Source organism: Camelina sativa, chromosome 5 (assembly GCF_030686135.1).
Source record: "Camelina sativa cultivar CO46 ecotype springtype chromosome 5, ASM3068613v1".
Lineage (NCBI taxonomy): Eukaryota > Viridiplantae > Streptophyta > Magnoliopsida > Brassicales > Brassicaceae > Camelina > Camelina sativa.
This window is the reverse complement of record NC_141884.1, coordinates 7,273,679-7,299,201: the sequence shown is the minus strand read 5'-3', so window position 1 is coordinate 7,299,201 and position 25,523 is coordinate 7,273,679. Positions and strand designations below refer to the sequence as shown.

At 34.7% G+C, this 25,523-nt stretch overlaps 1 protein-coding gene and 1 pseudogene across 1 annotated transcript; both read left to right on the top strand.

Annotated features, from left to right (window-relative positions):
- Nucleotides 1-1,286: 1,286 nt before the first annotated feature.
- On the top strand, nt 1,287-15,545 carry LOC104773828 (F-box/LRR-repeat protein At2g40920 pseudogene; annotated as a pseudogene).
- LOC147943349 (uncharacterized) lies at nt 5,017-6,979 on the top strand. Its single transcript, XM_087513273.1, has 6 exons — nt 5,017-5,169; nt 5,255-5,347; nt 5,445-5,524; nt 5,781-5,952; nt 6,039-6,103; nt 6,415-6,979. The coding sequence occupies exons 1-6, from the start codon at nt 5,150-5,152 to the stop codon at nt 6,696-6,698; spliced, it is 714 nt and encodes a 237-aa protein (XP_087369399.1). The 5' UTR covers nt 5,017-5,149; the 3' UTR covers nt 6,699-6,979.
- Nucleotides 15,546-25,523: the final 9,978 nt, after the last annotated feature.

Genomic DNA, 25,523 nt, shown 5'->3' with positions numbered 1-25,523 from the left:
CTAACAACAATTTAACCGAAAGACAAGTATATATGGAGAAATTAGAACCGAAGAAGAAGCAACGAAACACGTACCTTTGGTAAAAGTGGAAAATCAACAAAAGAAATGCTTTTTCGCAATATTAACAGAAACCAGCTTTTTTGTTCCCACAACACACAACTAAGACCAACTGGACTAATATAAATATACGTAATAAGACTTTAACTGTTATGAAAATAAACTTTTAAATTCTATTCTTAATTTTTTTTTTGGACAAAGCTGAACTTTAATCTAATTAAATTCACATATCCGATCCGTTTGTTTATTTATTGTTGAGCAATCATAATGAGATATTTTAGTTCAACGTGAACTGTATAAAAACTTGTTCAATCTACTAGTCTTTGCGGCAAATTAATGATAGAGATTGCGATTTTTCCTACTCATATATATATAAATGCTTAGCTAAGATATATAATCTTTTGAATTTTAACATTAGGTGTTATATATCTATATGTTTTTACTTGTTGAATTTAAAATGCTAAAAACTTTTTTGTGTATGTACAAGTATTAAAGTACATATAGGATATATGTATGGCATGCATATGATAATCTGGATAATTAAAGAGCATATATAGAACTCTCGTCAAAGCTGTCTCTCTTCTCTATTTCAAAAAGTTTTTTTTTTTTTTTTTTTGATTCAAGAAAACAGGTTGCTGAGACAACACTGATCATGAGTACTTGCTTTGACGACATACATACAATTATAATTATTTACACCAAAGTAAAGTCATCAAATTAGTAAATTTAGCGTGTCCATGAAGTTAAACCACTCGTTCATGTCCTCCTCGATGCTTTGACTATAGGAATACATCAGTTTAACTCCAAAGCTGTGCCTACTCACAGCAAATGGAAATATTCGCCTACGGTCCCAAATTTTTGAAAAAAAATTAAGATGCTATATTTAGTGCTAGTGGTTATAATATGAGAATTACCGATTTAGTAACGTTAGAGGTTAATACAAATATTAAAGGAAAGTAGGCGAAATCCTCAATACAAAGAAACTTAGGTGTATTTAAATTCTCGCACATAAGTTAAGAACTCAAGATTGTTAATTCTTTCCTCTTGTCTAAACTCAAGATTGTTAATTCTTTCTTCTTGTCGAAAAAAGAAACTATATAAAATTAAGGGTTTTGTGCAAAAAAACTTTCCAAATAGTTTTTTTTGCAAGAAAACCATCCAAATCAAATAAATGCAATTCAATACTATAATATCAAAAGTCACCCGCAATATAACATTTTTCTGTATTGATGACGTGACAACTTAAAAATCTTACAATTTTGAAAAAAAAAAATGGCAAGATGTTGCATAATGATAGTAGTATTTCAATACTCACCAGAATATAATATACTATTTAGTATTTACATATAGCAGTCTTAATTCAAACCCTAAAAGATTGTTTACAAGAAGACGACCTGAGATGGAGATTCCTCCTATGGATGTGGTGAGGGATGAGATCCTTACGAAACTGCCTGCTAAACCTCTTATGAGATTCAAGTGCGTCTCAAAACTTTGGTCATCGTACATCAGCTCACGATATTTCAGCAGCCGTTTCCACTCGGTCCCATCCCGACCGCGTCCTCGACTTTACATGTGTTTGCGGGATATGATATCAGTGACCATTGGCTCCGGACACTACGTCTTCTTGCTTTGTAGTTGACCACCAGCTGTGCCTAGAGATACGGAGGCAGGAGGCGATATTAAAAAGAAAATACAATCGATATAAAACAAAAACTTGTAAAATAATAATGGAGCATTCTCAAAAATACCCCTTTTTTCATACCCCTTTTTAAAAATATCCCTTAATATTGACCATTTTTAAAACTACCCCTCTTTATATACAAAATGATCAAATTACCCTTTTTGAGTGACAGCAATAATGTACAGTCATCAAAATCGAAAATATTTTCCCGCCAAAAAAGTTTCCTGCCAAAAAATCTTTTTCCCGCCAAAATCGAAAAATTTTTCCGAAAAAATTATTTTTTCACGCCAAAAAAAAATTTTCCCGCCAAAATCGAAAATTTTTCCCGCCAAAAATATTGAAATTTATACCTTTTAAAAACATTGTAAACGCTTTTAAAAAACTTTTAAAAATGTTTACAAGGTTTTTAAAAGGTTTTTAAACACATTGTAAACGCTTTTAAAAACCATGTAAATGCTTTTAAAAAGCTTGTAAATGCTTTTAAAAGGTTTTTAAACACCTTGTAAACGCTTTTAAAAACTTTTTAAAAGCATTTACAAGGTGTTTAAAATTTTTTTAAAACCCTTTTAAAAATCTTATAAAAACTTTTACAAGGTTTTTAAAAACATTGTAAAAGCGTTTACAAGGTGTTTAAAAACTTTTTTAAAATCTTTTTAAAAACCATTTGAAAACCTTTTAAAAACCTTTTAAAAACCTTTTAAAAACCTTTTAAAACCTTTTAAAAACCTTTTAAAAATCTTGTAAAAGCGTTTACAAGTTGTTTAAAAAACCTTTTAAAACTCTTTAAAAAATCTTGTAAAAGCCTTTACAAGGTGTTTATAAGGCTTTATAAGGTAGAAAACTTATAAAACCTTTTAAAAACCTTGTAAATTTTTTTTGGCGGGAAAATTTTTTTGTCGAAATTTTTTTATCAAAACTTTTTTGACAAAAAAATTTTTGGCGGGAAAATATGTCGGAAATTTTTTGGCGGGAAAATTTTGTTTTTTTCTTTTTATTGAATAAATTAATTTTCATCTAAGGGTAAAATGGTCATTAAAAATTAAAAGAGGGCAAAAATAAAAATAGCCGAAAAGAGGGTATTTTTGAAAAGGGGTATATCAAAAGGGGCATTTTTAACAAATTCTCAATAATAATTAACATCTTACATATAAAAAATGAAAATAGTAACAAAATATTAAGTCCAAAAAATAACTTGTACCCCTTTTTTGGCATAAAGAGTGATGCCATTACTATTTTTATCTTAGTATGTGAATATATTAGTTATCATAAATTTTAATCTCTATGTTTATTTTAGGTTTATTAAGTTTTTAGTTTAAAAGACCATATAAACAATATTATTATCCAAGACTAAAAATGTCATGTTTCTATATAAACAATGAGCTTCTAGTTATTATAATAGATAAAAGTACATAATAAACCTTAATAATTTTTCCAAAAAATTGGCCGTAGGCGAATGTTTCATTTGGTCACACGTACGCACGGCTCTGTTGACCACGATCTGACCATCCCACAGCGGGGAGGCTCCATCTTGCAATATCTTCCTGGCTTCATATGTTACACCTCTTGGGGAAAGCCGCGGATCAAAGTGAGCGTCTTCTTAACGTGATGCATACGGGATAAGAGTGAGATCGTCTCGTGTACTTCCACGTACACTTGAATAAATTACACCTCTAATGCAATATTGTTTGTGAGTGTTGGGACTACGAACACAGTTTAATTATCCCTTAATTTATTTGTTATTTTATATGATACTTAATTTTATATAGTTTATGGTCATCAAGCACTCTCTCTACAAAAGTAAGCGACTTCCATTCACACCTCTACTAGCTTGTCTGTCTAGACTGAATTTGTGATTTGAGTTCTTCTTCAAACCTTACAAATTATATGGCATCCCTCCATTTTGTCAAGAAGAGAATGTCAAATTTGGTCAGTCTCATTTCTCTTCTTTTTTCTCTGAATGTTTCTCTCTCGTTTGTGATTCAGCGACGGTTTCTCTTTTTCCGTACGAGCTCGTATATTTGGCTCTGTGAGACGATTGTCTGGACAGACCCGGAAGTCAACTTAAATTTGAACTTAAAAAAAAAAAAGAAGAGAAGAGAAGAAGTATCATCGGATACCATGATAATAATAAATTAAAGAAATGATTAACAAGAGAAGAGAAGAAGTATCATCGGATGAATTAAAATAATATGGGGACTTACGTACGGTGAAGGATCAGGAAGATGAAGATCCGTAGAGCTGACTGATCATGGTATATATATTATAGTTGAGTTAACTGATATATTGCTTCTTATAAAACTACATCTTCTACTAGTATAGTATACTAATACTACTATATATAACTAACCTTCTCAGCCGCATCTTTAACAAAAAAAAAAAAAAAAAAAAAAAAAAAATACCGTTTTGAGCTCCTGTTCACACTTTCACACACACGCACGCTAATTTTAATAATATAAGAACAAAAGTACTGATTAATGGTCTTAGTGGATAAGAAGATATATAAAAGACTAAATCAATCATTATTAAAGCAAGCAAATATAGATCACATGCATATATAGTCCAGATGGAGTATATATTACATTTGAACGAATTGCATGCATGGTCGAGAAAGAGTACGTTAGAAATGAGACGACACCCATAAATGTCAATTAATTAATTAATAAGTAGATAGATATATATAGATTCCATATTCCAAATTAAGAAAGATGGTAGGGACAAACTTGAGTCCAAGGATTTGATGGATGGAAATGGATGATGGCATGCATACATATATTATTCTTCTTCTTTATTGGTGCGTGTGTGTTGCAAGAAAAAGGAAAAAAAAAAAAGATTAGAACAAACGCAAAAAAAAAAAAGAAGATAAGATAAGAGACTAATTAATGAATTTGACATCCATTTGGTTATTATATTGCATGTCGTTTATATATTAAGCATGCATGACTACACTTAATAGTTGATGAAAATGTTAGAACAAACGCAAAAAAAAAAAAAAAAAAAAGATTAGAGACTTACATCTGAATGAAGTAAATGGGACAAGTTTGTTTTTTTTTTTTTTTTTTTTTTTAAAAAATATATATATATATATATATATATATATATATAATGTGAATGAAACAAATATTTTGAGTTTTGGAATGTATATGATATTAAAATTTAATGAGTATATATGTATGTGTGTAGGGAAGAGATAACATATAGTTTTACAATAATTAAGCCATTTTATAAAAAGTTCGTTTAAAAATTAATAATATGTAAATGCGGATTCCAAAAAACAAATTAAGCGTCGATAGCCAAATTAAGCGTCTAGGCTGAAATCCGTCGTTGTCTATAAAATCAGAAATAAATATGTCACTGTCATTGTCAGTCTAACAAACTCTCCTCTCCTCTCCTCGACCTGAAAAAGCAAAGACCATGATGAAGAAATTCTCGTCGTAACTCTTCTTCTTTTTGATTTTACTTTCTTTTATTTTTGTTTTTTTCTTCTTTTTTTTTTTGATCTGGATCTCTGTTTTGTAGTGGTGAAGAAGGCGTGATCATGAAAACCGTTGAAGAAAAGGAAGAAAGGGAAGAGAATGTTGAAGAAGCGAAAGTGAAAGGAGACGATCTACCGTAATATTTTAGTCTGATGGTTTTTTGCTTTGTGTGTTTTTTTTTTTTGTTTCCTTTGGTGTTGTTCTTTTGATGAGAGTCGTTTCCTGTTTTCCAGTAACGAAGATGAAGAAATCGGTGAAGAAGAGTCGTTTCCCGTTTTCCTCGGCGATGGTCCATTGTCGACCCTTGAACAAGGTAAAAGCGTCTTTTTGGATCTGGATTTTGTTTTTGAAACCATGGAACAGAACATCGCTAGCTGCTTTGATCGTGTTAGAGTTTTATTTTTTTTTGGTTGCTTGATTTATTTGAGAAATTGATTTTTGGTTGTTTGATTGGTTGAGTCCTGTGTTAGAGTTTTATTTTTGGTTGCTTATTGAGTCCGTGTTAAGAGAGTTTTACTTTTGGTTGCTTCAAGCTTATGCTCTCTGTTTTTTATTTGGTTCGTTCGCAGATGTCGCTCCCGATGCAGCACTCCTCGAGAATTGTCGTCCAGCTCCCGTGCCAAGTAGGCGGACGAGGACGAGTCAGAGGCTGGATAACAAGGCAGCACCTCAAAGAGCTAAACCGAGGAGAGGAGTGAAAAAGCTTGCGGCAGCTATTCAGGCCAATGGAGAGGATCTACCGTAATTTTACTCTGATCTTTGTGTGTTTTTTTTTTTTGTTTCCTTTGGTGTTGTTCTTTTGATGAGAGTCGTTTCCCATTTTCCAGTAACAAAGTTGAACACATCGGTGGAGAAGGAGTCCTCGGTTTGTCGCCCGCTGACGCTGAACCAGGTAAAATCTGTATTTTCTTTTTGAAACCATGGAACAGAACATCTTTGATCGTGTTAGAGTTTTTTTTTTTTTTTTTTTGGTTGCTTGATTGATTGAGAAATTTATTTTTTGGTTGCTTGATTGATTAGAGTTTTATTTTTGGTTGCTTCAAGCTTGAGAGTCCGATAAGAGATTATTTTATGCTCTCTGTTTTATTCTGAGTTTTGCACCGATCCAGTTTTTTATTTGGTTGCTTATTGAGTCCGCGTTAGAGTTTTACTTTTGGTTGCTTCAAGCTTATGCTCTCTGTTTTTTATTTGGTTCGTTCGCAGATGTCGCTCCCGTGCAGCGTATTGCGGTTCAGTTCTCCGATGCAGCACTCCTCGAGAATTGTCGTCCAGCTCCCGTGCCAAGTAGGCGGACGAGTCAGAGGCTGGAAAACAAGGCAGCACATCAAAGAGCTAAAGCGAGGAGAGGAAGGAAAAAGCTTGCGGCAGCTATTCAGACCGTCATTGACTTTTCGCCCGTGTTCAAACCCGACGGCGACGGCCACGGCGACGGCGAGGCCGGAGGGGACGAGGGCAGTGAAGGCAACGGAGTAGCCTCCTCCGCATGATTTCGGCTTTCTCTCTTTAATCTTCTCTTTCCCTACATCCCAAAAAAACACTCGCTTTTTTTTTTCCATTTGGGTTTTTAACTTTTACGAACCGGTAATAAGGAATTTGATGGGATCTTTTTTTTTTTTTGGGTTTGCACTTTTAAGTAAAGTTGGGCATGCATCCAAAATGTTCGACGAAATGTAAAACCAAAAGGGTATGAGCCTGAAACACATTTCAGGAAAGAAGATTCATATCGATAGTTGCAGAAACATATTTGATGCATTCGCTTTCACCAAAACACCACCATATTATATATATACATTATTTATTATTCGTTAAAAGAAATTGGATCCGGATTTGAGCGGCGAATACGATCCACCGGACCTATCCATTCGGGTCTGTATCGTTGTGAAACGGGTCAAAGCAGGGGTGTATCCGACGGCGTGGAACAGCGTCGGTGAGGTTCGATGGGAGAGGAGGTGAGAAGGATATTGACCATGATCACATTACCCATATCTCTATGTGGACGTCCATGAGAAGTTCGAAATCTCTTTATAGCCGTTAGAGGAGAAGAGGAAATAAAGTCTTGGGCGGTGCATTTAAGGAAACAATTAGAGGACGAGTTCAATCTTGGGAAGAACTAATTCTCCTTCCTTATTCCCTATGTGATTTATTGTAAAGGGTGTAGCCCTAGTCCTCTTGGTATTTATATCATTTGTAAACCTTTGTAAGAGTAACTTATGGGATTTAATTCTATCCTTATTCTCTTTGCCGTTCTCTCCCTTTCTTCTCATCTCTTCCGCTTAAATCCCAACATGTTATCAGAGCAGTTCTTCGATCATTGATTCTTTAATCTTATTCTTATTCTCCGTTACTCAAGTCTCTTCTATTTTTCTCCAATCTCTTTCTTATTCTCGGAATACTTGGGTTCTTCTCTCTCTGTTCGACATTCTTAGTCTCAATCTTCCCATCTCGATCATGGACACTACCAAGCCTTTTGTTACACCGGTGGTCTTAAAAGGGGCCAACTATTTGTTGTGGAAAAGAACAACAAAGACCGCGTTGAGTGGCCGGGGACTATGGATTCACGTTGAAACGAATCAGCTTCCCAAGAAAGTCACCAAAAACGACGGTAAAGAAGGAAAAGAAGAAGACAAGGAGGCTGAACTCGAAAAGGAAGTCAAATGGTTCCAAGAGGATCAGACCGTGCTTGCCATTCTTCAGAATTCGCTTGATGCACCAATCCTTGAAGCATACTCGTACTGTGAGACGGCCAAGAAGTTGTGGGAATCACTTGCGAACGTGTATGGAAACGTGACTAACTTGACCAGGGTGTTTGAAGTAAAGAAAGCTATCAACAGTCTTCACCAAGAAGACTTAGAGTTCACAAAGCACTTCGGCAAGTTTAGGTCTCTTTGGGCTGAACTAGAGATGCTTCGGCCAAGCACCATAGATCCGGCCATCCTTAACGAAAGAAAGGAACAGGACAAGGTCTTCGGTCTTCTCCTAACTCTGAATCCTGCATTCAACGATCTTATTAAGCATATCCTTTGTGGTGACAAGCTTCCAACCCTTGAAGATGTGTGTTCACAAGTTCAAAAAGAACAAGGGTCACTAGGCTTGTTTAGCGGTAAGGAGGACTTGGCTACGGCTAACAAGGGAGTTTACAAGCATGAGGACCGTAAAGTGATGGTTTGCGACCATTGTAAGAAGAGGGGCCATCTGAAAGACAAATGTTGGATCCTTCACCCACATCTCAAACCGGCGAAGTTCAAGGCAAATCTTTCGCAAGGAGGACCAAGCGGTCAAGGCACCGGAACAGCAAGTCAAGGAGATGCAACAGCCACGGCCATGACAGCTTCCCTTGGAGACCTGGTGAGAAAGTCGGACCTTGAGGCTCTCATCAAGTCCATTGCCGCACTAAAGGAATCCGGTACCACTTTCTTCGCTTCAAAACCGAGTACCTCTCTTGTTGTAGACTCGGGTGCTTCTCACCATATGATTAGTAACCCTAGTCTTATACACAACATAAAACCGACACTAGGTAATGTTATCATTACCAATGGAGATAGAGTACATGTTAAAGGAATAGGAGAACTAAAGTTGTTTGATAAAAGTTCTAAAGCCTTCTTTATGCCTTCATTTACCTCGAATCTCTTATCGGTAAAGAAAGCGACTACAGATTTGAATTGTTATGCGATTTTTGGACCTAACAGTGTACATTTTCAGGATATTAAAAGTGGAAAGGTCCTTGGAGAGGGAGATGGTAGAGGAGATCTCTATGTCCTAGAGAAAGCTTCAAGCCCTTCTAATTCATTTTCTTTTGCTTCGAACCTTAGTAGTAGTTTAAGTGATGTGTGGCATGCTAGACTAGGCCATCCTCATTCTCGTGCATTTGAATTAATGTTGCCTAATGTTTCGTTTGATAACTCCACTTGTGAGTCTTGCATTCTTGGTAAACATTGCAAAACTGTTTTTCCTAAATCTAGTACCATTTACGAACATTGCTTTGACTTAGTTCATTCTGATGTGTGGACATCTCCTTGCCTATCTAGAGATAATAACAAGTATTTTGTGACTTTTATTGATGAGAAATCTAAATATAGTTGGCTCACCTTGTTACCATCTAAAGATAGGGTCTATGATGCCTTTGTCAATTTTCAGAATCATGTTACTAATCAATTTAATGCAAAAATAAAGGTACTAAGATCGGATAATGGAGGTGAATACACAAGCCACAAACTCAAAGAGCACCTTGCTAAGTATGGAATTCTTCAACAGACCAGTTGTCCATATACGCCTCAACAAAATAGAGTGGCCGAGAGGAAGAATCGACACTTAATGGAGGTGGCTCGGTCGATGTTGTTTCACTCGAATGTCCCTAAGCGGTTTTGGGGGGATGCAGTCATGATGGCGTGCTACTTGATCAATCGGACACCAACAAAAGTCTTAAATGACTTATCACCCTATGAGGTACTAAACAAAATTAAACCTTCTCTTGATCACTTACGTGTGTTTGGGTGTGTTTGTTTTGTTTTAGTGCCCGGAGAACAAAGGAATAAACTTGAGGCCAAAAGCACTAGAAGTATGTTCATCGGTTACTCAACAAGCCAGAAGGGGTACAAGTGTTACGATCCGATCAATGGCCGCACTATGGTGTCACGCGATGTCAAGTTTCTCGAACAACAAGGCTACTACGACAAGAGGGATTGGGAAAGCTTAAAAGACTTATCTCAATCTAACACTGACCGGGCAGCCAACTTGCGGTTCCTTCTTGACCACCTTGGCGTCACTAAACCGACATCTCTTGGTGAACAGGACATCACTACCGATCCTTTACCGTCGTCTCCAAACCAATCCGAAGATAGGCCGAATACGAGTTCTCCTATTGCAAGTCCACCATTGGACCAAGTTGCCGAACCTATTGCTTCATCAACTAAGGAAATGCCTACCGCATCCGATCATGTTGAGCAACAAACAGGGAGCACAGATAGAGAAGAAACTCTTGAGCCACTAGACCAGCCGATTACTCAACCATTGCTACGGCGCAGTAACCGAATCCGATCTCATCCGTCTACATGGAAAGACAAGAGGGTTTACTACAATAATCAGGCTGTTGCCCACCCTATTCAGGCTGTATGTTCGCTTGACCTTATTCCCGCTGCTCATGCTGCCTTCCTCGGTAAGATGGATGAGCATTTTGTCCCTCAAACCTACGAGGAAGCTAAGCAATTTAAGGAGTGGTTTGATGCGGTGGACGATGAAACAGCAGCTATGATCCGGAACAGAACTTGGGATGAGGCCGATCTCCCGAAGGGTAAAAAGGCTGTCAGCTCAAAGTGGGTGTTCACTATCAAATATCTTAGCACTGGTGAGATAGAGCGCTACAAAGCTCGACTGGTGGCACGCGGCTTTACTCAAACCTATGGTCTTGACTATACGGATACCTTTGCACCGGTGGTAAGCTCCACACAGTTCGAGTAGTATTATCCTTGGCCACTAACCTCTCTTGGGAGCTCTGCCAAATGGACGTCAAGAACGCATTTCTTCAGGGGGAGCTGACTGAGGAGGTCTACATGCATCCTCCACCGGGATTAGAATATATTGTTGCTCCGGGTAAGGTTCTCAGGCTCCACAAGGCGATCTACGGTCTCAAGCAATCTCCGAGGGCGTGGTACCATAAACTCAGTTCTACACTACGGACGAATGGATTCAAGCGCTCTGAAGCTGATCATACGCTGTTCACCCTCCGCACTACCAGTGGTCGTGTCGTCGTTCTTGTTTATGTCGATGACATTATTATCACCGGCGATGATAGGGATGGTATTTGTGCCACTAAGGCTCTTCTTAACTCTACCTTTGATATTAAGGATTTGGGTGAACTCAAATACTTCCTTGGGATAGAAATTTCTCGCTCTCCGGAGAGATTGTTTCTCTCTCAAAGGAAGTATACTCTTGACCTTTTACATGAGACAGGTAAGATAGGTGCCAAGCCAGTGTCCACGCCACTTGAAGAGGGCTATCAGGTCAATCGAAAGGGGGAGAAGCCAACACCTGGTGCTCCGGTTCCCAAGTCGCACCAACCATACGAAGATGTGGGACGCTATCGAAGACTGGTGGGCAAGCTTATCTATCTCACGATTACGAGGCCGGACATTTGCTATGCGGTGAACCAAGTTAGTCAACACATGAAAGCTCCAATGAACTTTGATTGGCAAACGCTCGAGCGGATTCTATGTTATCTCAAGGGGAGTCCGGGGCAAGGTATTTGGATGGGAAAGAACAACAACACGGAGCTCGTCGGCTACTGTGATGCAGACTACGCTGGTGATACAACAGATAGGAGATCTACAACAGGGTATTGTACGTTCGTTGGAGGGAACCTAGTAACCTGGAAGTCAAAGAAACATAAAGTTGTGTCCAATCAAGTGCCGAGTCGGAATATAGGGCTATGAAGAAGCTAACCAATGAGCTAACATGGCTCAAAGGCCTCCTCAAGGATTTTGGAGTGGAGTCTGATCAACCAATCACCATGCATTGTGACAATAAGGCGGCAATACACATAGCAACCAACTCGGTCTTCCATGAAAGGACTAAGCACATTGAGGTTGATTGTCATAAGGTGCGAGAAAAGATTGAAGCAGGTGTAGTCTTGCCGTGTTACACTCCGAGCAAAGACCAATTGGCGGACATCTTCACCAAAGCCACGAGCCCTCAGATTTACGAATACATTTCCAGCAAGCTTGGACTAGTTGATCCAACTCATCCGTGAGGAACTCCTCTAACCCGTGGAGATCATACTCTTTTCCTTAACATAGTTTTGTCCCATGTGGTTTTCTATGTTGAGGTTTTTAATGAGGTGATCTTATGCGGGTTCCAAGATTAGCCGTCTTCTTTGGCTAAGCTTGAGGGGGAGTATTGACCATGATCACATTGCCCATATCTCTATGTGGACGTCCATGAGAAGGTTCGAATTCTCTTTATAGCAGGAGAAGAGGAAATAAAGTCTTGGGCGGTGCATTTAAGGAAACAATTAGAGGACGAGTTCAATCTTGGGAAGAACTAATTCTCCTTCCTTATTCCCTATGTGATTTATTGTAAAGGGTGTAGCCCTAGTCCTCTTGGTATTTATATCCTTTGTAAACCTTTGTAAGAGTAACTTATGAGATTTAATTCTATCCTCATTCTCTTTGCCGTTCTCTCTCTTTCTTCTCATCTCTTCCGCTTAAATCCCAACAAAGGAAGCGGGGATTGAGAAGCGGCGGCATTTGAGGTGGAGAAGAAACGCTTAGCTACGCGTGAGGCGGTTGACCGGGATAGTGTTTTCGCCATTGAGACTGGTGTGTGGTTCCCGGCGATGATCGACGATGACGAGACTTGGGTTTAAGGTAAAAGGGGTAAAACTAATTGGGCTTAAACTTTCTTGTTATTATTGGGCCTTTTCATTTCTAAGGCTCGTTTGGATGGGATATAGAGAAATTGAGAATTCGTTTCTACTACTGTACGTTTGTAACTTTGTTTAGAAACAAAAATAATTACATAACTTTTTTTTAATTCAGATATTTTAATAGAGTATTGTGATATGATATGAAATAAATAAATGATATGAAAACAACTTTATTTTGTATTTTTTTTTGGAGTTGTCACCTTAAATTATTAAAATTGAGATGATTAGATAAATATTTGAGAAATAATTAAAAAAGAGAAAAAAAATTGTGAAGTCTCAGGTTTTCGGTGGGCACACTTGAGTTGGACTAACACAGACATGTGGGATCCTCCAGCGGTGAATTTTCTCATAGCATTAAATGCATGCTATCATGATTTCTGCTACTTTCTTACGTACCACGAAATCTTCATTTCCAGCGGGAAAATCTTCATCCAACTAGGTGTCGAAACATCAGCTTTAAGTATGATACAATGGAATACAAATAAACACGACATATGGAAGACTTACATGCCAAAAAATGTGGCTAGGATTTGAGAATAGCAAGCAATTAATCATATGTTACTTTTACGTGTTTTCACCAGAGGGCTTGTCCATGACAATCAACTAATGCTCGTAGCTGCAACCAGGAAATGGCAGGTAACATTTCAGTGGGTGGTCAATCATTGAAACTGGATCCAGAATTGAGAGGCGAATAAGAGCCATCACACCTATCCATTTGCTGTCTGTATTGTTGTGAAACGGATCAAAGCAGTGATTTAACGGATGGCGTAGAACAATATCGGTGAATAGAGGTGAGAAGGAAGCGGGGACTGAGAAGAGGCGACATTGGAAGTTGAAAAGAAAGGATTCATGAGGTGGTGGGTCGGGATAGTATATTATATTCTGGTGAGTATTAAAATACTACTATCATTATTTAACATTTTTAAAAATCAGTATAGTTTATATATTAAAACATTTAGAAAATTATATATATTTAAAGCTCCTCTTCTCCCAATCTATATACAATAGTGGATAAGAAGATAAAGTACTAATTCAATCTTTAAAGAAAGCAAGTATATATAGATCACATATATAGTCCAGACTCCAGAGTCTACTACATATGAAGGAATATTTCGTGATTGAAGAAGTGTACGATTCCATTAATTGAAAAGAAAAGAAAACATTTGACACATTGTTTCGAGTATTTAGCAACTTAGCATTATCTTTCGATCTAAGTACAGAGCCCAATATTGATTAAAGAGTTCAATTTACATGTATCACTAACAACAATTTAACCGAAAGACAAGTATATATATTTTCAAAAAAAAAAAAGGGTATATATGGAGAAATTAGAACCGAAAAAGAAGCAAAGAAACACGTACCTACGGTAAAAGTGGAAAGTCAACAAAAGAAAAACAAAGGCTTTATTAATTGAAAAATAAGAGAAATGTAAAATTTTTAAAATATATATGGAAATATATTTTAATATAGTTTGCTTTATTAATTGAACAATTTGTATATATTTCCATATATTTTTGCTTTATTAATACAAATTGTTCTCTTATTTTCTGTATATATATATATATACATTTTTTTGTTTCCTTTTCTAAATATTTTTAATATATAAACTATACTGATTTTTTTTAAATGTTAAATAATGATAGTAGTATGTTAATACTCACCAGAATATAATATACTATTTAGTATTTACATATAGCAGTCTTAATTCAAACCCTAAAAGATTGCCCAAACAAGAAGACGACCTTAGATGGAGATTCCTCCTATGGATGTGGTGACTGATGAGATCCTTACGAAACTGCCTGCTAAATCTCTTATGAGGTTCAAGTGCGTCTCAAAACTTTGGTCATCGTACATCAGCTCACGATATTTCAGCAGCCGTTTCCACTCGGTCCCTCGACTTTACATGGGTTTGCGGGATCTCAATGACAGCCATAACTCCGTAATACTATCATTGGCTCCAGAAACTACGTCGTCTTCTTGCTTTGTAGTTGACCACGATCTGACCATCCCACAGCGGGGAGGCGCCATCTTGCAATATCTTCCTGGCTTCATATGTTACACCTTTTGGGGAAAGCCGCGGATCTATAATCCTGCCACCAGACACCTTGTCACCTTCCCCGCGGCAATCAAATCCAACATCATCATAACTCCTCCTCCAGGAGAAGGTGCAAAAGTCGTCTCTTACTATTATGGACACGACCATGTTAGCGACCAGTACGTAGTGGTATGTTCAACTGGTGTCAGAACGAGATTTCGTCAAGAGATGAGGTCAGAGCATCGGGTCTTTTTCCTAGAAGCTGGAGGAAGAGGAATTTGGAAAAAGGCGGCTCCAACGTGTCCAGCTGACTTTCGTCCTCACATTCCGGTCAAGGGAGGAGTGTGTATTGATGGGGTTATATATTACCTGGGTTGGACTGATTCGTATAATTCTGTTCTTGTGAGTTTCCACATTAGATCCGGAGAATTCAAAATGATCCAAGTACCTCGCAGGGACGGAGATGAGCTGCGTTCAAGGGTCAAGGATGTGAGTCTTATAGAGTATGGTGGCAAAGTAACTCTTATTGTCCAAAGCAATCTTAGAGAAAAGGGTAGACTTGATTTATGGGCCGTGGAAGATGCCGGGAGCAATAAATGGTCGAGGAAGACTCTAGTTTTGCAGCCTTCTCAGCTACATTTAGTCAATAACGACACTATATTCAAAGTCAATGGTACAACTCAAAATGGCAAGGTTTTCTTGATACCAGAGAATTTGTTTTCTCCATTTCACATTCTCTGTTATGATCTTCAAAGCAATGATATGAGAAAGATCGAAATCAAAGGTGTACCTGACCACTGGTTTAGCAAGGACAAAATGAACGTTATAGTGATGTTGATGGATCACAGTGAGCGTCTTCTTAACGTGATGCATACGGGGTAAGAGTGAGATTCTCATGTACTTCCACACTTGAATAAATTACACCTCTAATGCAATGTTTGTGAGTGTTGGGACTACGAACACAGTTTAATTATCCTTTAATTTATTTGTTATTTTATATGATACTTAATTTTAGGGTTTGGTGCAAAAAAACCCTCCAACTACTGCGGAGATATAAACAAACAAAGGAAGAACAAATAATAGTTTTGTTCTTTAATCTTTATTTAAAAATAAATGGCAACATCTTGCCATTTTTTTTATTTCAAAATTGTAAGATTTTTAAGTTGCCACGTCATCAATACAGAAAAATGTTATATTGCGGGTGACTTTTGATATTATAGTATTGACTTGCATTTATTTGATTTGGATGGTTTTCTTGCAAAAAAAACTATTTGGAAAGTTTTTTTGCACAAAACCCTTAATTTTATATAGTTTATAATATTAATTTGGCTCTGTGACGGTTTCTTTTTTCCGTACGAGCTATAATATATTTGGCTCTGTGACGATTGTCTGGACATACCGGGAAGTCAACTTAAATTTTAACTTAAAAAAAAAAGGTCATCCTCAAATTGTTTGAAGCATGAAGGAATTCAAATATAATATAGTCTCAAGTCATAAAACGTATGTAAAGGCACGCAGAAAATACCATGAAGATAATAATAAATTAAAGAAATGTTTAACAAGAGAAGAGAAGAAGTATCGTAAGATGAATTAAAATAATATGGGGACATACGTACGGTGCAGGAGGAAGATGAAGATCCGTAGAGCTGATTGATCATGGTATATATATTATTGTTGAGTTAACTGATATATTGCTTCTTATAAAACTACTTCTTCTACTAGTATACGAATACTACTATATATATATATATATATAACAAAGAAACCTTCTCAACCGCATCTTTAACGAAAAAAAAAAACCTTCTCAACCGCATACGTACTTTAAAGAGCACAGTGTCAGTTTTATATAATTAAGAATTTTAAAGATTGACTACACCTAAATTTTAACAATAAATAAGCAAACGGATCGGATATGTGAATTTAATTATATTAAAGTTCAGCTTTGTCCAAAAAGAAAATTAAGAACAGAATTTAAAAGTTTATTTTCCATAACAATTAAAGTCTTATTACGTATATTTATATTAGTCCAGTTGGTGTTAGTCGTGCGTTGTGGGAAACAAAAAAAACTGGTTTCTGTTAATATTGTGCAAAAGCATTGCATGCCTTTGTTTTTCTTTTGTTGACTTCCCACTTTTACCGTAGGTACGTGTTTCGTTGCTTCTTTTTCGGTTCTAATTTCTCCATATATACCTTTTATTTTTTTTGAAAATATATATACTTGTCTTTCGGTTAAATTGTTGTTAGTGATACTTGTAAATTGGGCTCTGTACTTAGATCGAAAGATAATGCTAAGTTGCTAAATAGTCGAAACAATGTGTCAAATGTTTTGTTTTGTTTTCTTTTCAATTAATGGAATCGTATACCCTTCTTCAATCACGAAATAAGTTTCCTTCATATGTAGTAGACTCTAGACTATGTGATCTATATATACTTGCTTTCTTTAAAGATTGAATTAGTACTTTATCTTCTTATCCACTATTGTATATAGATTGGGAGAAGAGGAGTTTACCCCTTTTACCAATAATAACAAAGTTACAAACGTACAGTAGTAGAAACGAATTCTCAATTTCTCATCTCTCATCATCCAAACGAGCCTTTATTCAGTTTGAAATGACAAGGCCCAATAATAACAAAGTTCAAGCCCAATTAGTTTTACCCCTTTTACCTTAATGTAAAAAATAATGTCAAATTTATATTATTTAAAGCTCGTTTTCTTGTAAACAACTAGGTTTTCACCCGTGGTACACCGCATGACTAAATGATAAATTATTGTATTTTAAATAATAAATTTTAGTTTATTTAGTTTTCAAATTCCTAATTAATTAACTTTTATCTAATTAATTTATAATTTTGTTTAGAATATTTTTTCTCCTTCTTACTTTTTATACAGTTTAGAACCTAATTATATTAAATTTGTTATTAGATAGAATATAAAATTCTAAAATATTAGTTTTGTTTTCAATAATTAAACAAAGATATATGTCTATATGGTGTGTTAGGTCAAGTAAAGAACAATATTTGGGTTTACCCCTTCATTCACCTCCTTATAAAATAAGAAAATAAAATCTGTATACATTTGCAATTATGTTTGTTACCTTACACTTAGTTTCTATAAAAATAATGGAATATAGGTAGAGTTAATTTGTTTATTAAATAAATTATTAATTACCAATGGCATGCCTGTAAATAAGTATCAACTTCAGGATTTATTTTATAAATGTCTCCAAAAATGTATATATATATATATATATATCTTTTAGTGTTTGAATTAAGACTGCTATATGTAAATACTAAATAGTATATTATATTCTGGTGAGTATTAAAATACTACTATCATTATGTAACATATTGTTTATATATATATATATATATTAAAACATTATATATATATATATTATATTATTTAAAGCTCGTCTTCTCACTATCTATATACAATAGTGGATAAGAAGATAAAGTACTAATTCAATCTTTAAAGAAAGCAAGTATATATAGATCACATAGTCCAGAGTCTACTACATATGAAGGAAACTTATTTCGTGATTGAAGAAGGGTACGATTCCATTTATTGACAAAAACAAAACATTTGACACATTGTTTCGAGTATTTAGCAACTTTGCATTATCTTTCGATCTAAGTACAGAGCCCAATATTGATTAAAGAGTTCAATTTACAAGTATCACTAACAACAATTCAACAGAAAGACAAGTATATATATTTTCAAAAAAAAAAAAAAAAGGTATATATGGAGAAATTAGAACCGAAGAAGAAGCAACGAAACACGTACCAACGGTAGAAGTGGAAAGTCAACAAAAGAAAAACAAAGGCAAATGCTTTTGCTCAATATTAACAGAAACCAGTTTTTATTGTTTCCCACAACACACGACTAACACCAACTGGACTAATATAAATATACGTAATAAGACTTTAATTGTTATGAAAATAAACTTTTAAATTCTGTTCTTAATTTTGTTTTTGGACAAAGCTGAACTTCAATCTAATTAAATTCACATATCCGATCCGTTTGCTTATTTATTGTTAAAATTTAGGTGTAGTCATGCATGCTTAATTAATATATAAACAACATGCAATATAATAACCAAATGGATGTCAAATTCATTAATTAGCATATTCAAGATTTGTTGTTCTATCTATTACACCGATTGGTGCACGTATAGCTTCTTATTTTTTTTTCTTTTTTCTTGCAACACACACGCACCAAAGAAGAAGAATATATATGCATGCCATCATCCATTTCCATCGATCAAATCCTTGGACTCAAGTTTGTCCCTACCATCTTTCTTTGGAATATGGAATCTATATATATATTTACTTATTAATTAATTAATTGATATTTATGGGTGTCGTCTCATTTCTAACGTACTCTTTCTCGACCATGCATGCAATTCGTTCAAATGTAGTATACTCCATCTGGACTTTGTGATCTATATTTGCTTGCTTTAAATCACTTTTGTACTTATAATATTAATTAGCGTTCGTGTGTGAGAGCAGGAGCTCAAAACGGTATCAGTCATAAATTCTTAATTATATAAAACTGACATTGTGCTCTTTAAAGTACGTATGCGGTTGAGAAAGTTTTTTCTTTTTTTTTGTTAAAGATGAGGTTGAGAAGGTTAGTCAGTATAGTTTATATATTAATATATTTAGAAAAGGAAACAAATATATCTTATTATATATCCCATGCATGCGCGCGCGGTTTAATTTTAAGAAGTAGACAAAGAATCTAATCACTTGTGGAGAGTCAGCTGGTTGAGTTAAACTGGCGTATGCCTATAGTCCTAACATCGAGGAGGACATGAACGAGTGGTTTAACTTCATGGACACGCTAAATTTACTATTTTTGATGACTTTACTTTGGTATAAATAATTAGAATTGTATGTATGTCGTCAAAGCAAGTACTCATGATCAGTTTAGTCTCAGCAACCTGTTTTCTTGAATCAAAAAAAGAAAAGAAAAAAAAGAATACTTTTTGAAATAGAGAAGAGAGACAGCTTTGACGAGAGCTCTATATATGCTTTTTAATTATCCAGACTTCCAGAGTATCATATGCATGCCATACATGTATCCTATATATACTTTAATACTTGTAGATACACAAAAAAGTTTTTAGCAATTTAAATTCAACAAGTAAAAAACATATAGATATATAACACCCAATGTTAAAATTCAAAAGATTATATATCTTAGCTAAGCATTTATATATGTCTAGTGGTATTAATCTTCCATTGCTAGTTATCCTAGCTCGGGTTCGACTCTTACTAGCATCAAAACAGCCTTTTTATTTTTCTTTGTTTATGGCCTTTAAAATCATAGAGCCGGCTCTGTCTATCATCTTTCTTTGGAATATGGAAACTATATATATATATATATATATATATATATACTTATTAATTAATTAATTGATATTTATGGGTGTCGTCTCATTTCTAAGAGCATGGGTATTGGTTGGGACAAAAATTTGGTTCCTCAAATATATTAATCTTACTTTCAGAGTTTCTTAACTTTGGTATGAGCATTGGTGTCCCTCACAGTTGGTCCCCTGAAAAAAAAATATTATTTTTTATTTTAAAAATTAATTATGTAAATTAAGAAGTAAAATCATATTAAAGTTTTAATTCAAATAAAACATATAACATTAACATTAAAAATATAAGAAAATTACAAAGTTACAAAAACTTGGAAAAAAACAAAACATACTTTCATGAACCAAGACTAAACCAAAAGAGACAAAAGGAAAACTTCACATCCGTTTACTAGCACTCAGGGTTGGCTTCAGCATCATCGATAGCTGCAGATGCGAGAACAAGTTGAGGAGTGGGAATTGTGTAAGTATAGTTCTCACGTCTCGCCTTCTTCTTCTCCCTCTGAAATCTAAGGGGGGGTTATTGGATGTATGATTTTGATGGATTTGGAAATCTGAACAAAAATCATGTGTTATTCAATCATTGATTTTAAAATACTTATCAAAATCATGTGTTATTGGTTCCATGATTTACAAATACTTTTTAAAATCCTCTGTTATTCGTTTAATGATTTGTTTTTGGATTTCAAAATCCACATTATGTTTTATATGGATTTGAATGGATTTGATAGTGTAAAATAGAATGATTGAAATCCAAGGATAAAACATGTTATTTCGAAATCTATCTGTTTTGATTTCTAAAATTTACAATTCCATATGGATTTAGAAATCATCTCTCCAATAACAGCCCCTAAAATTCTCTCTCTTTCTTGCTCTGTAGTTGTTGGGATTCTCTGGCACAATTTCTCTTGGGTACACACTTATCTGCAAAAAAACATTTCCTTTAGATCCAAAGAAGAATAGAGAAATCTTATAAAGCTTAATCGTTATGATCACTAATGATTTACCTTCTTCCTGTCAGGACCAAACTTCTCAAACTTCACTAATCCATCGATTAAAGAAAAGATGGTATGATCTTTACCAATCCCAACGTTCTTCCCAGCATGAACTGCATCAACCATCATCCATGAATCAATCTTCTCAAACAAAATAGAGTTATCATCCTAGACACAAACATAACCTACAGCTAACAATAGAGAATGCAATCCAAAACAAGAGCACAAGAGCTTCTAAAATTCAAATTGGTGTTTTAGAACATCATTTATAAAATCAATCTCCTCAAACAAATTGTTTCCATCCTGAAGACACGCACAACAAGGATAAGAGCTATAGAGCTTCTAAAACCATCCATGAATCAATCTTCTCAATCAAATTTGTTTCATCCTATATTACATAAGCATAACCTAGAACTAACAGAATCTGAAATAAGAGGTCAAGAGCTTCTTCTAAATTCTGAGAATTTTGAATTTTGGAACATCAATTCACGAATCAATCTCCTCAAACGAAACAATTCCATCCTCAACACAAGCAAAACCCAGAAACATTCGAGAAACAAAATCTTAAACCAGAGCTTGAGAGCAGAGCTACGGTGAAATTAGAAGCGAATCAGAAACTCAGAGACAAATCTATCGAATCACATAAACAATTGCTTTAAATCGAAAAATATAATACATCAAAAAAACTAAATCATCTACCATGGGAAACAAAGCTGGAACACTTAACTGCGGAGTTCGGAACACTTAATTTGCAAAAAAAAAAGCTGGAACACAAACCTCTTTCTATTGCAACTGGCGTGAGCAAATTGACGGCAGATTTGCCTATGCTTTAGGCAATTTTCAAGGAGAACAGCCTTCGGAATCAAACCGCCGTCGAGAGAAAGGATAAAGAAAGAGAGACGGAGATAAACAAAATGAGTCGAAACCTCGATTTTTTTGGTCTCACCCTACAAAAAAGACAACAGCAAATAACACGGCGCCACGTGTTATGAAGGACGGACGAAATTACGTCCCATATGTAGATACGTTTCTTCGTTATTTATTTGATTTCGATTTAAATTTCAAATTTTAATTATATGGAACGAGACCAAAGTACGCTGATGCACATGGTCTAACGTACTCTTTCTCGACCATGCATGCAATTCGTTCAAATGTAGTATACTCCATCTGGACTATGCATGTGATCTATATTTGCTTGCTTTAAAGATTGAATTATTGTTTTATCTTCTTATCCACTAAGACCATTAATCAGTACTTTTGTTCTTATATTATTAATTAGCGTGCGTGTATGAGAAGAGGAGCTCAAAACGGTTTCAATCTTAAATTCTTTCTTAATTATATATAACTGACATTGTGCTCTTTAAAGTACGTATGCGGTTGAGAAGGGTTTTTTTTGTTAAAGATGCGGCGGAGAAGGTTAGTAATATATACATATACTAGGTTCGGACCCTTGCGGGGTTATGTTTGTTAATAATTTTTTTTGATACAAATTTTTTGGTTTAAATTTATGAAATAATGATGGTTTCATCACTAATTTAATTTTTGGAATGACCTAGGGGTCATACCAAAATAAAACCTTAACCTCATTAATGGTCCATTAGAGATCCATTAAACATATGAACTATAAAACCAAATATGGTTATGTTCACAACAATTAAATCTCATCTGAAACGACTAAAACCCGTTTGAAACAAATATAAATATTTTGAGAAAGAATGTAATATTTGTTATGTCTTATACATGATCTCAAATTCCTATTGCATGACAAATGTATTTATGCACATACATGTGAGATAATATTTATATAAATATATTTAATATAATATCTAAATTCGAACTCATATTAGTTGAGTATTTAGTTTGATTTTTCATTTGGTTTCAATCTAATTTATTATTGTTTGAAAAATTTAAATAATAATGATTTCACTAATATTTTATAACTCAGAATGATCCAACAATCAGACCAATATCAAATTGAACCGGATTAGTAGTTGGTTAAATTTTTATTAATATCGTAAAATATTATAATTTGATATAAAATCAATAAAAACGACTAGAACCCGTTTAAGAAAAATACAAATATTTAGGAGAGGCCATAATGTCGTTCCGTTCCGTCCTGTCCATTCCCATTTTGTACTATTCTCGTTTCCATATCCCCTATATAATAAAACGGAAGTACACAACCTTTTTTGTAGACTATATAATATGAGTTCGCAAGCGAGCGATCGTTTTCGATGATTAAGGTGAGCATGAAACAAAATTTGTTGTGTTTATGGCCGATTTGCTTGATTTTAGCAAGCATTCTAAAATTCAGGTCAAGGATAAGATGGATTTGTGAATTATGTTGTGGTTGCTTGCTGTATTCCCAATTTAATGCTCTGCAGAATCTAGGGTTCAAAGCTTTGGAGATGATTAATGCTGTTTCGAGTTGTTTTAGATAAGCCTAAGATTCAATTAGCTCAGTTTTGTTATTTATGATTTACAGTTTTCAATGTAGAGTGGTGAGAATCGATGTCCTCAATGACGCTCTTCAGAGTTCAGAGCATGTACAATGCAGAGAAGAGGGGAAAGAGGCAGGTTATGATCAGGCCTTCTTCTAAAGTTATCATCGAGTTCCTTATCGTTATGCAAAAGCACGGTATGGTGATTTTTGCAGAGCTAGTAGCTATGATTCGGTTACTTGCTTTCATGTCTATTGTTTTAAGTGTAATTTTGTGTTTCAATTTTTTAGATTACATCGGCGAGTTTGAGTATGTTGTTGAGCTTAATGGAAGGCTGAACAAGTGTGGAGTCATCAGTCCTTATTTTCATGTTGGTGTTAAAGAGGTTTAAGGATGGACTGCTTGTCTACTTCCTTCCAGACAGGTTACCTTGATTTCCTGTATATGTTTGCAGTGTTATAGCCACTCAGCCATGGAAACCATTTATGTTCTACTGATGAGATGGATTCAATAATTTGAACATTTGAATTATGACATGTTCCAAGTTGTTATTACTCAATCACATTTCTCTCTCACAATATGCAATTTGTCTTTGTGTTTGCTGATGTGCTTGAGCTTTATGTTTTGCTTTGTAGATGTACCTGAAGGGTTTTCTATTGCAAGGGTTCCTACACGAGTGTCAGACCTATCATCTTTCCTCTTGTCCAAAGAATTTGATGGTTTACGTCATGAGATCTACTGAGATTTGCATACACGAATATTTGAGCTTCAGTTACTAGATCTTCATAGACACTTACGCCTGACAAGGTGAGGTAAGAATGTTATAGAGATTAATTTAACTTGGTTTTCATCATATTTTTAAGTTTGTCTCTACTCTTGTTACTCATCCATATATTTCTTCTATCTTTTTTTTTGTTCTGCTTCTAGTCTAAGCTTCGAGGGAGATGAATCTTGGAAGGTAGCTACAATCACACCTGCAACTGAGTCTCATATGCAATCAAAAGCATACCCAAGTAAATGTGGCGACATGATCTCAGTAACTTGTGAGTAGTATAGTAGTATACAGGAAACATTGTAATTTATTAATATTATGTTCTTCAGACAAATAATTGATATGTAAATGGGTTAAGTTTTTGTTTTCTAGTGTTTTGGTATCGCAATCTAAAATCTAATTTATATTTAATAGTTGTTTATATATAATATATAAATATATATACAGAAACAAAAATTGGCGTCTTACGTCGGTTTATAGACTGACTTTATGTTTGAGCATTTGAGTCACGTTTTAACTGACGTTAATATTAGACGTTAAACTTAGCGTCAGTTCTTAAACCGATGTAAAAACAGTTTGCGTCGGGGGGTAAGAAGTCGGTTTGTAAACCGACGTTAAGTTTTTTGAGTCAGTTAATGACCGACGTTAACCCCACTTATAACTGACGTAATATCCCGTTTATTTTGTAGTGGTTATAGGTTATGTGGTTTGTAACCATTAGTTAAATCTTGATTTCAGATCCTCTTAAAAAGGATATTTCAAAAAATTAAAATAAAATCTCCACAGAATATTTAATTAACCATATATAGGCAATAAAATCTCAAAAATTAATCATTCTTCTGCAGATTAAGAGTGATATTCGATTTATCATATGATTTTATTGCATAATGTTTTATTCACAACAACTTTTAAAAACAATCACATAAATTATATTTTATATAGCAATATAAACAAACAGAATTTCAATCCATGCTTTAGCACGGGTCATAATCTAGTACCCATATCATAAGAGAATACATTCACAATATCGGACATTATAAGTATAGAATAAATTTTGTACTTCTGATAGGGAATGGGACGGGACAAAACAAAAAAATCTCAAAATCTCGTATGTAGCAAACATAAATATAAGTTACAGATTATTCTATATTTATATACATATGAAATATTAGAATATTGCAAATTAGTTGATTTTTTAATTTTTGTTATATTGGTTCATCTAAATTGGATTACATTTCTTTTTTTATTTTTGTTATAACATACTTTTATGT

Excerpts from the sequence above, each read along its gene's own strand:
- LOC147943349 (XM_087513273.1), top strand. The coding sequence starts at position 5,150 with ATGATGAAGAAATTCTCGTC. Across the intron at positions 5,348-5,444 it reads GTGAAAGGAGACGATCTACC|TAACGAAGATGAAGAAATCG; the intron begins GTAATATTTTAG and ends CCTGTTTTCCAG. Across the intron at positions 6,104-6,414 it reads GCCCGCTGACGCTGAACCAG|ATGTCGCTCCCGTGCAGCGT; the intron begins GTAAAATCTGTA and ends GTTCGTTCGCAG.